At 38.1% G+C, this 14,816-nt stretch overlaps 1 protein-coding gene across 4 annotated transcripts in view; it reads left to right on the top strand.

Annotated features, from left to right (window-relative positions):
* The window catches only part of TENT4A (terminal nucleotidyltransferase 4A), a 57,740-nt gene extending 45,360 nt beyond the window's left edge, over positions 1-12,380 (top strand). Inside the window, exons 11-12 of one of the 4 annotated variants that reach the window (XM_058030960.1) lie at positions 675-833; positions 10,157-12,380. In XM_058030960.1, the coding sequence (XP_057886943.1) occupies positions 675-833; positions 10,157-10,333 (336 nt within the window). In that variant the 3' untranslated portion in view covers positions 10,334-12,380. Of the gene's footprint in view, positions 1-674; positions 834-10,153 lie in introns of all 4 variants that reach the window. The other 3 variants (XM_058030949.1, XM_058030977.1, XM_058030969.1) reach the window with 3 other exon arrangements.
* Positions 12,381-14,816: the final 2,436 nt, after the last annotated feature.

The following is a 14,816-nucleotide window of genomic DNA, read 5'->3' as shown; positions in this document are numbered from 1 at the left end:
CAGTGATATCAGTTTCATTGCAGTATCTTTTATCCTCTATCCATCTTGCTTTTCCTGAAGAACTATCCCTCAGATTTCAGATGGAAAGAGAGGGGAGCAAAACTCCCTGAGAGCAGTGGCATGTGTGTATACTGGTCCTGAGGGGCAGAGCATCAGCTTGTTTCTTGGGAGGTGGAGCCCTAACTTTGCTGTTGCTGGATGGAGTGGGAGAAGATTGTGACAATTACAGTGAGTAACTTTGCCATGTAAATCAGTACACTTCAGAACACTGTTCTGAGGACGGAATCTGTCATGACAACTAAAATTCTTGCCCTTCTATCACCCAGAGTGTTGCTGTTCTTGTTCTGTTTTTCCCAGCTTTAGTTCTTATCTTGTAGTTTGAATTTGTTAGAGACATAACTTTGACTCTAGATTTGTGCTGACTGGAACTGACTTGTGATTGCCATAGACTTGTTGACGTTGTCTTCTTAATGGACATTCAATTAAACTTTCGCTAGATATATAAAATAAACATAGTGCTGACTTTTATTTTATTTTTTTTTTACTATTGAAAATTGTTATGTTTTACAGTATTCGCTTGAGTTGATATTTGGGTGCATTTTCACGTGCATAGCCTGTATATACCGTACTTTCTGTAAAGTTGCTTTTCTTTTCCCCTTTTTCTCTGCCAAAAGGAATCAGATACACCACCTTGCACAGCTCCTAATGTTTACCAGTTCAGTCTTCAAGCACCGACTCAGCTTATGGCCAGTTTAGCACCCGCATTGCCCCTGCCAAGTGGTAAACCCCAATCTGCGCCTCCGAGAGCCCTGATAGTGGCCGCCAGTAATCAGGTATGAGCCAGCAACTCTGTCACACTGCAGCTGCAGCTCATCTGTGCTGTCAGTCTGAGGATAGCCTTCATAGAGCATGTGCTGAGCTTCATGTGGTCATCAAAGTACTTACCTGCTGTGTCACAGCTCTGGGGAGAGCAAAGGGTGGGAAAGGGTTTGCAGTAGAGGAGCCCCTCCGCAGCACAGACACCTAGGAGTAAGTTAAAGGAGTGTCAGGTGTCTGACTCCTTGTATTTGAGAATCCTGGTGCCCAGCTGGTGGGATATTTGTAGATATTTAGGCTCTTAAATTTCCACCATCATATAGATGGTGGAGCTATAAGATGGTTTTTGAATTTTAAGGAATTGTACTGACCTTTCTAGGCTTATTTTGTTGTCTTGATTTTGAATTATTAGATTTGGTTACACTTGTAATATTCTGTAATACATTTTAAAGGTAGAGAACAGAAGATTAATTATGGACATGTGCACAACGTTTTTTACCAAAAATTAAATGTGTGCATAATTGTGCTGGGACCTGAATGTATTTTGGCTAATATATGCATTCTGGTACAACCTCAGTGCCTCTTTCTGCAGGAAAACAGTCCCTTAGTCTTGATAATTACAGCTATTAGTCAAACATGCTTCACACGAGGCTTAATGCAAATTGTGAGTTGCCTGTGGTAACAAAACAGTGAGCTGGTTTCTTTGAAACTTAGTTTTGGTCAGGTTCTCTTCCAACTTCTCCAAGTCCTTCTGTCAGAGTTCTTGGGAATCAAGGCCCAAGAGATTTTCAACGTAATGCCTTTTTTTAAATTTGATTCAGCACTTACTTCATGGATCTTCACTGGACACTCTCCTATTTGTCCATATGTCTGTTCCTGGGGAGCCCAGACCTAGGCCCAGCACTTCATGTGTGACCTCACCTATGCTGAGTAGAGGGGACATGATCACTTCCCTTGACTTGCCTTTGGTTTTAAGCTTCTAACTGATTACACTGATTCTTCCCCTCCTTTCTTTCCCTACTGCTCAGTGCCACCTAGGCAATACCAGCTTACCTGCACAGGAAATGTATTAGTGAGAAGCTAATAGAATAATATATTTCTATTATAATGTCTGCAATTGAATATTCACTGGCTAGTGAATACAGTCCAGTCTGAAACTTCAGAAGGCTTTTTAGAATAAAAGTGGAGAGTTATTTTAAGTTAAACTTCATCTAAAATACAAATTTAGTGTAGATTATTCTTTCCTTAACAGCTCTGCTTTTCTGAAGTGCCCTGGAGCTAGTTAGGAGGCATGCAGTTGTTAGTACAAAACAAGTTGGCATTCAGAGTGTTTCCCACAGTTGTGAAGAGACAATGTGTTGTGTGAATTTTGGATGTCTGCTGGAATTCTGAATCCTGGAAAACAGCTGCTTTGTAGCACTTTTTCTGGCTTTCTGTTCCTTGGCTGTCCTTTCAAGTGATTTTAAACTGTTCTGTTAGTAGTTTTATAGTACTTAAATGTTTAAAAGCAGGAAATTTTTTGTGGCTTTGCTTAACAAAGATGTGCCTTTGAGAATCACATTAAATCAGAAGAATTTCTTGCTACTTGTAGTTTAGAAATGGGATAATAGACTATTTGCATTGAATTTACCAAAAGCTTATATTTTGTGAAGTAGAAGTGGGTTTTTTTGATAAAGTTTATGATTGAATCAGAAGTGGGAAATGAAATCACTTTACCCAGAATACTGTAAATATCTCCTTTCCACTTCCAATTTTCTGGAGCATGACTGTGCTAGATTAGGCTGGTGGCTTTTCTTTTGAGTTGATGAGACTCGGCTAGCTTATAACTCTTAATAGGTGCACTCTACCATCTTAGAGGACTCCTGCCCTGATAGATTTGCACATGATTTCTTAATCCTTTCTTAAAAGCAAATCTTCTTTCATATTCAAAAAATTTTGAAAGGGACTCATTTGTCTGCATGATGTCTTCAGCTTTTCCCACCTCAGTTCAGCTTGTAAAGCTGTCCCTGGGTGTTGAATACAGCTCTCAAAAGCAGGAGGTGCCAAGAGCATTTAACTGTATTTTGAACAAATTACTGCCTTCTAGGCAAGTTTGCTGCTGTTAAAGCTTCCTGCTATTTTCATTTTTGAAACATGTTTGGTGTGATTGCCAATTCTATTTATGTACTGCATAATTAATTGGAGAATTTCCAGGTAGTTCAGGGACTGATTAAGCTCCTGGCACAGGTCTGTGTGCTTTTCAGGATCATTATCATCCATCATTTTTCCAAGGTAATAATTTTCCTACTCTGCTGACAGCAGTTTGAAATTTTACTTGAAGTTTATGAAGCAGTACTGCCCATTAGAAATAAGCAGAAAAACAGGTGCTGAGACGCATGTCCAGATGAGTAGAGGGGGCAGAAATTGACTGGTAACTTCCCAAGGAGAGGAAGGGACTACATTCCCTGTTGCTACTTGCAGATAAGTTTAATTTTCATGCTGGATTGCTCTTCACTAGGTTACCAAAATGAAGACAGAAGAAATTTCCTTTTTCTTAGGTCAGAAGAGCTCTTTCATTTAACTTTTGAGATGCTTTCATTTTTCCCCCAAAGGGTTGTATTTTGATTCCAAAGTATCTAAAGCCAGCAAGCACCAGTCCCTCTGCTGCACTGGCTGGCTTCTAGTGTGACTGAGGAAATCTCCAGTAAAGATCAGTGGTGTCTGATTGGGAATATGTTTGTTGCTATGGAGACAACTAGGAAGTGAAACCTGAATGTCAGTGCTGAAATACCAAAGACAAAACCTGTAAAGGGACTTGCAGGAGTGCGTTCTTTTTTTTCAGATTCTTTTGAGTTTGGCCAAATAAGGCAGAACATTTAAACTTAGAAACTGCTTTTTTATATTGCATTATAGACAATTCTGTGGCTAGCATACTTTGTTTCAGAGTTTGCTTTTATCCAGAGCAATTGTTAATGGTGTTGCTGTGTCTCACTAGTACTGCTGATACTGCTTGTATCTCTGATATTATTTCTGGAAGCAGCATGGCAAACAAAATTGGCCAGGGACTTCAATCAAAATTTCTTTTAGATGAGTGCAAACAGTCAAGTGTAGCTTACTTGGATGAAGGATAAGTTTGTAAAGACATTTTAATTCATGTCAATGCAGAAGTATGCTGAATTCCCTTTGTATATTAAGATACTTCAGTGTTTTCAGTATGTCAGCTTCAATTTAGAAATGACCTGATTTGTTCAATGGCATTTTTAAGCTGTTTAGGTATACTGAAGGCTTCTTCATTCAACCAAATGACATTTTTGTTATTTTTTTAAATTGAGAATGCTCTCATTTAGGGTGGAGTAATTTTTCAGTGTCCAGGTGTTTTCATAGGAAGTAGGCTATGGTTGTCTACTTTGGAAACAGTTTTGATTCTAAATGACAGACTCCTCTGTGTGACAGAACATTGTTTGGTTTTTAACACATGCAGAGCTTAAGGGAAGATGTTTTATTTCCTTTTCTAAGGAAAGAGGAGAAGGAAAAACTGAATCTGATTTTCAGAGGTTGTTCAGCTGAAAACAGTACTGGAGATTTTTCATCTAGTTTCCCCTGTACTTACACAGTCTTTGTGTGGTGTCATCCTTCCATGTATGGAAACTGACTTAGCCTGAGCAGACCCTGGATGACTTAATCTGACTATTTACAGCAGAATGTTGGATTAAGTGGTCTCCAGAGGGCTCCATATAAACATCTAGTCTAGATGTTTAAAGGACTGTATGAAGTCCTCTGGCCACATCGTTGGTTGCTTCCTGAGTTGCAGGGAAGTCTACATTGTGGTTTCTTAGAAACATAAAAAAATCCCACCATAAATAAAAGAGTTATGGAAATGCAGAAGTCATACCTTCCTTTTGTTAACATAGTACTCCTTTTTCTTCCAGTGTCATTGTAATCAGATTTTTGCTCACAAACTGAGATTCATTTGAATAATCACATATGTATTTCCTCTGCAGACTTTTTCACATGTATTGGTATCACCTCGTCATTTGGAAAGGGTTTTTCTTACTGTAGTAATAGTTTCTCTGTTCCAAATCAAAAGTGAGAATTCTCAGTGAGGTAAGATTTCTCTTTAAGGTCTGAAACTGTCAGCTTTGTGCTAAAAAAGCTATTATCTCTTGTTCTCAGTAGTGACAAGTATGCAGATACACTTCATGGCCCATGTCACAACAGCAGCAAAGTTGCAGTATGAGTTCTCTCTTCTGGTAGCATTGTTTTGACTCTTGCCCCTCAATTTTGAAACTTGAGTACTGACAAGATCAAAAAGGGTATTTATTTCATGTGTCATCCTGCTTTCTTTACCATAACATAGTTCAGTATTTGCTGCAATGCTGACGGTGCTGTCTGCTGTCAGTCCCTCATTCTGGAGACTAGATCCTCTGCTCTCTCAAATGCTAATTTATCTCGGAGCTGCTCATACTAACATTGCCTAACCTGTTGTGAAAGGTGAAGAGAACCTTGACCTTTGTGTGGTAGCTCTGCCATTTATCTATAATGAAGTGCAATAAGATATGAAATATTGAAATAGTCTGCTCCCTTTAAGCTTTTATTTTTCCAATAAAAATAAAAATTTACCTTTGCTGGAAGGTAAGAAACATCTAAAATCTTCCTTGCTTTTGAGCTCTTTTTAGTCCCCATGTTTATTTTCCTTTTCTTTGCTGTTCTTACAGTCGGGTCCATAAATTTCCACTTTTAGTAACAGCAGAAAAGAGTTTGGGCTCATTTGATGAAATCTGTTCAGAACTCAAGATTCTATCACTTGCAGCTGAAAGTGACCTGTAGGTCCCAAAAAGAAAAGTGTCTTTGTTTGCTGTGCTTTGAGCCTTATTTCCCTAGATTGCCAGTACTGAGCAACTTTTGGAATAACTTACTTTGGTTTGTCTCTACTTCAGCTTAGAATTCTAAACCACATACAAATCTTACCAGGTTAAGAGTACACCCAGGTAGCATGCGCAAATATCTTACAGAATCTTGTTAACTAATCTAAAATAATGAGGCTAGGTTGCCTAATAATTGGCGTATTGCTTATATAGTTGAGACTAAAATGTTGGTTAGGTCATTGTCCATTATTTCTCTGCAAAACAATGGATCTGTTTCTTAAAGAAGTAGTTAAATTTTTAGTGTATTTACAGATGTTATGATCAGAAAATCAGTAAGTGAGTGCTGCAAGCCTAAAATAAAGAATTTGGAAATATTGCAAACTTTCTGAAATATTTTGAGAATGCATAATATGTTATTTAAGGTTTACTTAGAATGTTAATGGTACACCAAGGTAGCACTGAATACTTCTCTGGTATTTCACATGAAATGATTTTGAGGTGTGTGAGTTTGATTAAAGTCTGATCAGCTGCAGACTAGATTCAGTTGTGGCATTTAATCCTGTTAACAACAAAATACTAAATATGTGATCTTTCAGAATGTCTTAGTCCTTTTCTAAGCTTTTCCTTTACCCCTCTGTAAGTACTTACCAATCATTTTGGAGCACTGTAGCGCTGTATAATCTATTTTTAAGTTGAGCACAGATACATTATTACCAACATTTTTCTGCCTTTCTTTTCTCCTTACTTTAGAAATTCTATCAGGCAAAAAAAGAAATCTAACAAAAGACCAAAACAATTCAGAAGCCTGTTTATGTTTAGACTTCAGCTCTCTTATGTTACTTGTGTTATTTCAAATTGTAGGGGATTGATTTTTGGCTAATAATTTTCTTTTTGAATAATGGCAGTCTTTAAATGTCAGCAGTTTTGTACAGTAAATTTGCCAGTATTTAAGAATAGAAATTTCGTTTCCTTAGTAAATAATTACTTGAAATTTCTATTTCAACCAGATTTGTTTTCTTGAGTTTTTTTTCTGGGGCTTTTTCTTTTTTCAAGTTTTCCTCCATGGTGTTTTTTGTTGTGTTTTTTTTGTTTGTTTGTTTGGAGTTTTTTGTTGTTGTTTTTGTTATATTCTGGGGGTTTTGTTTGTTTCATTTTTTTTTTGTTTTATGTTGTTTTTTTCCTAGAAGCTTTTTTAACCTGCTATGTGAAGAATTCCACCTTACCCCCACCCCCAGCCTTGTCTTAAATGTGAATTCTTTAGCTTACCCTCCAGATGGAGCAGATTATTCAATCCAGCTAAAAACCAAACCAGTTCTATTTGTTGAATCAATAGCGTTGAGATGGAAGAGATTGTTCTATCTAGAGAAATAGATCCAAAGAAGTTGAAATTTCTAAACTAAAGATTTCTCTCTGATATCACAGGGGAAGGGCTTTCTTTTTGGATTATCTGATCTTTCTAGAGAGAGATCTGCTACAGATGATGCCTCTCAGTGATTGTGTCATTCCTGAGCATGGAAGTGTCCAGAAGTTTGTGCACAGGAGAAAGATGCTTGATGCAGCCTCTTGAGATTTCCAAAAACATGAAGTAAATTTCTTCTGTCTAAGGTCCTGAAGGAAGCTAAGTGAATGATGTGTCCCATTTTAAACAATTAACTAATTGGAAAAAGACGAACAAAAAAAATATTCAGTTTTTTTAAAAGATAGGGTTCACCAGGAAAGCCTTGCAGGAGTTTGTGCTGCCTAATATCTAAAAGGCAGTGGATGAAGCCTGGTGAAGTTTGCTGGTGCTGTGAAGCACCTTAAGGGCTACTTGAGAAAGGATCCAGAAGGACCTTTCAAGGTGATGCACCAGGAGGGAGAGAAATAATTTAAACTTTATAGAGAGTGGTAGGCCCTGAGCAGACATTTTCTTGTAAAGATGACATCTTTCAGAACATCAAAAGTGAGTATGATTTTCCCATATCTTTCCTTATCAGAGGGAAGTCAAAACACAAATGGAAGGAGCATAGGGAAAGATGTCAATAGTGATCAAACACATGGAATTGCTTCTGTGTGAGGAAAGAATGATTGTTTACCCTCAACAAGAGGAGGTATATGAGCTAGGTCTGTGTGGTCATCAGCAGTATATGAAAAAATTGGAGAACTGAATGACAAGAAATTTCTTACTCCAAGAACTAACAGGTTATCCCATAGTAGGCTCACATTAAATGTGATGCTCACTTAAGCTGTGAAATGCCATAGCACAGGATGCTAAAAGCTGATGGTTAAAAAAAAAAGTGAACAAACTAGTGAACAAAATGTAGTTGAGAACTGGTAAAGATAAAGGCATCATCTCTGACTGAAGTGGTCTCTGAGTCAACTTCCTTAAGCACCTCTCTCAGCTGAGGAGTCATAAGACTGATGGATTCAGATCCTGCTCCAGTAGATTGACAGTGTTTATCTTGATGGCCTAAAAACAATGCAGAGTGCTTCATCACAAGCTCAAGTTCATGTTCTGGCTAGGTTATTAATCATTCTTTGAAGGTTTGTTTACCTTTTGAGCAAACAAGGGAGATATCTTTTAGGATACAGGTGGATGCACTTGTCATGCATGCTGTGCTGCTTGTCTGATCTTGGGGTCACCTGCCATCCTGCTCCCAGTAGGTTTTTTTGGTGAATCCTCACTGATATTGAGGAAGAAATTCCCAGATTTTTCACATTTTCTGCTGAAGTGAGTGGATTGGCTTCCTGGAAGTTTGTATGCTCCTTGATCAGTTTTGTTCTGGTTGTTCAGTAGCAACAGTAAAGTTTTCCTCTGTCTTTCTTCAGCACATAGTCGAGGGTCATTGTGATGACTGGCTACTTTTAGTGTTTTACTATTTTAGGGTAATTTTTAGTATTTTGATGTCATTTCAAGTAAATGTTTGTATATCATTGAGTCAGAGCTATGCTTACTAAACTAGAAAACTTTGCACAAGGATATGACATGGTGTGTTTGCTTGAAGGACCACTTGTCCAAAATAGAAAACATTCTAATTTTTTATAGTTTCATGGTGTTTACTTTCTAAAATATCTACTAGAAGCTATTTATGAAAATATATCAATAAATTATGTTTGGGAAGCTGTATCTCTTAGATATGGAAAATTCTCAGCTTGTGTTTCCTTTTTCTGTTTGTCCTTAAATTATTTTGGCATTGATAGTCTGAGAACAACACTTGGTGTTTAGAAGTTGCATGGCGAAGGTTGATTAGGTGACTATAGGACACTGTATAAATCAAAAACCATTTTAAGGTTTTTTTGCAACCCTGAAGTTAACTGTGGTTGTTCCTCAACACTGGTCTTCACCAGTTTGCCTTTCTGGATGCTCAGTGTCTCCTGTAGTAACAGTTTGACAGTAAAATGTTGCTTGTGGAATTATGCTTTCAATAACTCTTTTTGTTTTGTGCACACAATTGTGGCTTGGTGTTCTCATTTCTTTTGACTTCACTCTTGTTTGGAAATACAGAATATGAAATACCTGCTGCTACTTCAGTGTTCTAAGCAATTGTCCCAAATGTTAGCTCTGTGTTCCTGTGCAACCCCTTAAGGTTAGAATTAACTCTTGTTGCAGGCAGTCAGTTGTCTGTTGAGTTATTGCTGTCAGACAATAACAATAAAAAATCAGGAAAGGTTGCTTGCATTGGTGTTACCAGTATTTAGGAAGTCTTTCAGTTTCATCTTCTGAAACTCTTGTACCTAATTTAAGTACATACACATTAAGCCAACTTACTTATTGTATGCCATTAAGTGATAGGGATACTTGTAGTACCTTATGGTGGAGTAGGTTTACTCAGGCTGCAACTAAACCTTTTGGGCAGTTTTTGTTTCAAGTTATCGGAGACCCCCCACAGAAAATGTCCTGCTGTATTTCTGATCACGTAATTGTTTTGCCTTGGCCTGCATATGAGGGACAGCCTAGGAGTTGTGTAAGCTGATGATCAGACCAGAAGGATTCACAAGCTCCTCACAAACAATACTTAGTTTGCCTGTCACTGACTTGAGATTATGGGGAAAGCTGGCTTGTGCTCCCCATGCATCAGCTTGTGTGATCATGCCCTTACGTTTCTCCATGATGTTTCTGAAGGACTGAAGTATCTCATCTGGTCATGCTCTTGCTGAGATACTCCAAAATATACACACCTGTCGCAGTTAGTATTTAATGTGGAAGTTCTCCTGTGGTTTTATAAGGGAGTTTGTACAGTGACTATATTTCATACTGAGATCCAAGGGTGTTAAGGATGCTTTGAAATCTACACCATTTCATTTGCAGGATGTTTTCTTCAGAAAACACTTAGTAAGCTGTTAGTGCCTTGGGACTTGCGCAGCTACAAATAAACAAGCACGAAAACACCTGTTGCTTCAAGCAGTGTTTTGTGGAAGTAACTTACATGTTGAGGAAATACAATTGGTGATATATGTTTTGTTTGCTGTTTTTATGCCTAAATGAATGCTTATCTTATTTTATTTTTTTTCAGCAGCACAGTGGAATGAAGTTTTCCATGAAAGGAACTCATAGCCAAGGCAACAGCTACAGCCCTGTGAGCAGTGGAGGCATGAGGCAACCAGTTGGTAACCGTGGACACCACCAGTACAATCGTAACATATGGAGAAGGAAAAAACACAGAGACAGCTTGCCTATTAGTCTGAGCAGATAATGGCAGATGCCAAAATGACCTTCCCTGTTCAGACAGACTGAGTGAGTGCCACTCCACTTGAGGGATGGAGACCAGCATCCAGCACATCGTTTTGTTGGTGTTGCCAAATATCTGCAGCTGACTTCTTTGCATGTTTCTTTGTGTGGTGGTTCAGTCCATCTTCAAGAAGTAGTTGTGCTTATCTGTGAAGCCTTATTCAATGTGGAAGTTTGTTTTCTGCCTTCCCACAATGGTTCATTCAGTGCCGAAGCAGCTCTGACAATAGAACTGCAAGGACATTTACAAATGCTGTAGCTTTTTTGCTGTGGCTATATCTGTTCCTTTTCTTTTATTTTGGAAGTGAAGGAAACTTCAGCCCCTTGGAATTATATTTTTTTTTCTTCTTTGCAGCAAATCAAGTTGGGAAATCATAAAAGTGAATTTGCTGCTCTCCTGGTTTGTTTTTTTTTTTCAAAGCTCATTTTTTTTTCTCTGTAAATATTGGAAGTATGATTTGTGCAATAACTTGGAATTTTTAATTTAATTTCATATTATCACATAAGTTATATTTAAGGGGAAGAGGTTTTTTAATTTACAGATCCTTTCCCAGGTTGCATTATCTAAGTTGGGGTCATAGTTTTGGCAGGTTGTCTGAGCAGTGTTATAAACATGACATTTGGTAATATTTGAGGCTTCTTGATTCACAATGAAAGTGCGATTTGGCTTACAGTTTTAAGAATTTACTAAGCTCCAAAGCATTTTGACCCTGTGTTTTTTAGCTCATTGTCTGGCCTCTATCAATCGTCTTGCTCTGACCAATGAGTTTTAATTTTCTTTAACTAGACAACAAATCGAACATTTGTAGTACCAGAAGTAAAATTTTGGAGAGGAATGGGAAAAAGGTTGGTTCAAGTCCTGATATGAAACTAAAAAGCTGTGAACTACATGCTTTGATGCATTTTAGTAACGTAACCTGTTAATGTTTGGGTTGAAAGAACACTATTAAACAGAGGTACCCGGCTTAAGGAATGTGGAGAAAGGAAATATGTTGATTCCATTAAGGAATCTGTATAGTAGTATGCATTAGTTCTGTTAAGAGCAAATATATAAAAAGTACTTCAGCTGCTCTAAGCATTACAAGAAGTATCTTTTAATGTGTTGCAGGAGAGCACAGCCCAGTGTTGTACACAGTATGAGTGGCTGGCACTTAATTTACAGATGCATACAGGTATACTATGCAAGTGTGTATTGCCATGACAAACACTGTCTTTAACTTTTTGAAAAATGTACATCCTGCCTAACCCTGAGTTTTTAAAGCACCACAGTTGTCCTGGGAGTAGGTCACATCTCATGCCCTCTGACTTCCCTTTTTTTAAGTGAGAGTTCTTAAGCTATACAGAAAACTACAGGTGAGTTATGTAAGTCCACTAGCAGAGAAAGCTGAAGAATCCTGTTAACAGGACATCTATACTGTGTACAGATATAGAAGGTTTTAAAACTGGTATCTGAATATTGAAATGAGGTGTCAAGCATGAAGCTTTTTAATATGCTGTATGCCTTTGAAGCAGAAGTAGTTCATGTTATTACTGAATCTGTCAAACACAACAGGTCCTTGAGGGGAGAGAGGGCAACATTCCAAACTAGAGTAGTGCATATCTGTTTGCAGAAAGTTTGTCTTAATGCTCCAGACTCATCACAATAACAAAGTTCTAAAAATTGTGAGCTGATTCATAAATAATATCTAAGGGCTGTTACATGAGCCTGTACTGCTTAGTCTTCACACACTAGCAATATTGAGCATAACTACATTAAAGAGCCTTCAGAGGCTTTATTTGGTGTCTTATACTAGTGTCCATTTTAAAGCAAAACTCATTTGAAAAGTGGTATCATGTAACACTTCAGTCATGGTGAACCAAATGAATTGGCCTGGCTATCACTGTGGTTATGTGCTACAGGTTTAAAAAAATGTTTAAATTTTTTGTGTGGACAACTATGTGGAAGCTAAAATTGACATATTTTTATGTAAAGTTTTCTATTCTTTGATTTTTAATAAACTTTGGAGACCAGTCACTCTTCTCTACCTTTTTTTATGGGATACTTAATGGATGAAGTGACACTCGACCTTGTCCCATTCTTTGATGTACACTTTGAACATCTGCTTTACATTGTTCATGCTGAGCACCTTCATTATGAGCTTGGAAGGTGGATGGGTGCCCTCAAGTGATGGTAATGTTTTTCTGAAGGGAGTAATGAGCATGCATGTTTCTTTTATACTTGTGGATTTGATCCTTCGATAATGAGAAAGCAGAGGAGCTGGAGGCAGTGCCTGCAGTATTCTCAAGAGGAGATCACCTGACTAATTCCTTGGGATGCCATAACTTTTAATTAACTTTTTTTCATAGTAGTTTTTAAATTCCTTTCAAAATCTTAATCTAGGTTTCAGCCTCCTCAGAGATTGGTTGTATCTTGTCTTTTTTTGTTAGGCCTCTGAAAGGACTCTGATGTGTCAGCAGCTGACTCTAATTAAATTTTTTTAAAAATGAGTCTTTGGAAGGCGCTAGTTATGTGTGTGTGTATATATATGTGAATACTGAGAAAGGGAACTGAAGTGTTTTTAATAGACAGCAATGCAGGGCTAGGGATTGGCAATCAGGGAGGATACTTGGTCAATCTTAATGAGTATCTGCTGGAGAAAAGCAGAGAAGTAATGGGAAGGGAAAATAATAACTACTCAGTAGTAGCTTGGATAATAACGATTATTTTTTATGTCAGTCAGTTAGCCAGTGGGACATGGCTGACAGAAGGGTGTATAATCTCTGCAGACACAAAGATTAAGTGCACCAACATTGGTTTTGTAACTTCCTAGACTACACCTTTTACTTCCTTCTGTCCCAGATGATGATTTTGCTATATTCCTCCCACAGATTCTGCTCAACTGTCCATCCTTATTACTAGTCTGCCTTTAATGCATTAGGATCCTCCCTTGAAACCCCTGTTCTCTGATAAAAAAATGAGAAATCCCTTTGATCCCAGTGGCCTAGTGACTATTTTGTACACTGTTCACAGGCAAAACTAGTCATGGACTTAAAAAGTGGAAGGAAGAGGCTGAAAATTGAATAGAGTCCATCACAGAAAGAGCTCAGTTGTGATCTATTCCTGTTCACAAGAGATGTCAGTGCTGGTGTTGCACTGGACTTTCTCTGTAACTCCATCCCCGTGCACTGAGGCAGGGTAAGAAGACAGAAGTGTGTTTGCTGGTACCATGCTCCTGGTTCAGCTCTGTTTCTTTCCATGGGAGCAGCCTCTTGAGAATGGGCATAGCAATAGTCAGAGTAGCACTGGAAAACAGCATGCCTTCAAGCCATGTGAGCTCTTCCTCATTTGTGGGTAAAAAGAAAAGCCTGAATTGTGAGCTAACAGGGAACTGATCACTTGGTGTATACTGTGGGGAAGTAAATCTGTCAGCTGCTGTGCTCTCAAAGACAGGAAGCTCCCTACTTGCTGACTGCTGCCAGTATAGTCTGATTATAAATTCAGTAATACTAATCCAAAGTTATGACCTGAATTCTTCAATTGAAAGACATGTCAGAGCTATTGATTAGGTGGCTGCTCTTATGCACTTAGACTGTTTCAGTTGGGGCTTGAAGTGTTGTGGAAAGCCAATGTACCAAAAAAGGAAGATTTTGGAAGTAGCCTTAGAAGCCTGAAAAGAAGTATCTTGGATAACAGAAAAATGCATGAAGAAAAATATCAGAGGATGCCTCAGAACCTTAACTGATAGTGCCTGTCTAAAGCTCTGCTCACAGTTCTCAGTGTTGTGCTACTGCAAAAGTTTTGGATTAGAGCTGCCTATGGCACAGTAGCCTTTTTGGTTTCAAATCAATTATGGATTCTCAAAAAAGTATTTGCTTTATTCATAATATTTTCTATTGACAGATTGTTGCCTGAGTATAAAAAGAAATGACTGGCCCATGTACAGCCCATACTGATATGCATATCTGTGTGTGTGAGGTCAGGAAAGACAAAGGGCATCTCATCCAACACCAACTATTTTTACCCTTATCCACCAAAATGTGACATGTTCTTCTGATGTGAATTCTTAGGAAGCAGCAAGCTGCTTCCTGCTTCAGTAATTTAGGAAAGTTGAACAGTAGTTAGATTTATGGATTTACTAAAACATGGCTTCCAAATAAATGCTTCACTCACTCATATTCAGACCTAAACCAAAGAGGATTTAGGAGCTCCTATTACAGGATTTTGTATGTGACAGAATGAAAGCGATATTTAAACTGGAAGTCCATAACCTCTGTGCTAGATTTGCCACTTTTTATTAGTGAAAAATTTGGCACTGATCCTCGATGGATGTTCTGTTGAGAAAATCTTTGTAAGAAAATTCCTTGCTTTGTGCTCTTCCTGTCCAGAAGAGAAAAGCCGAATCTTCGGATGGGCTACATCCGTTCCTTCAGGATTGCCATTGGACACATCTGGCTAATTTCAGGAGCCA

Source organism: Melospiza georgiana, chromosome 1 (assembly GCF_028018845.1).
Source record: "Melospiza georgiana isolate bMelGeo1 chromosome 1, bMelGeo1.pri, whole genome shotgun sequence".
NCBI classification, from domain to species: Eukaryota; Metazoa; Chordata; class Aves; order Passeriformes; family Passerellidae; genus Melospiza; species Melospiza georgiana.
This window is presented reverse-complemented; position numbering and strand designations above follow the sequence as displayed.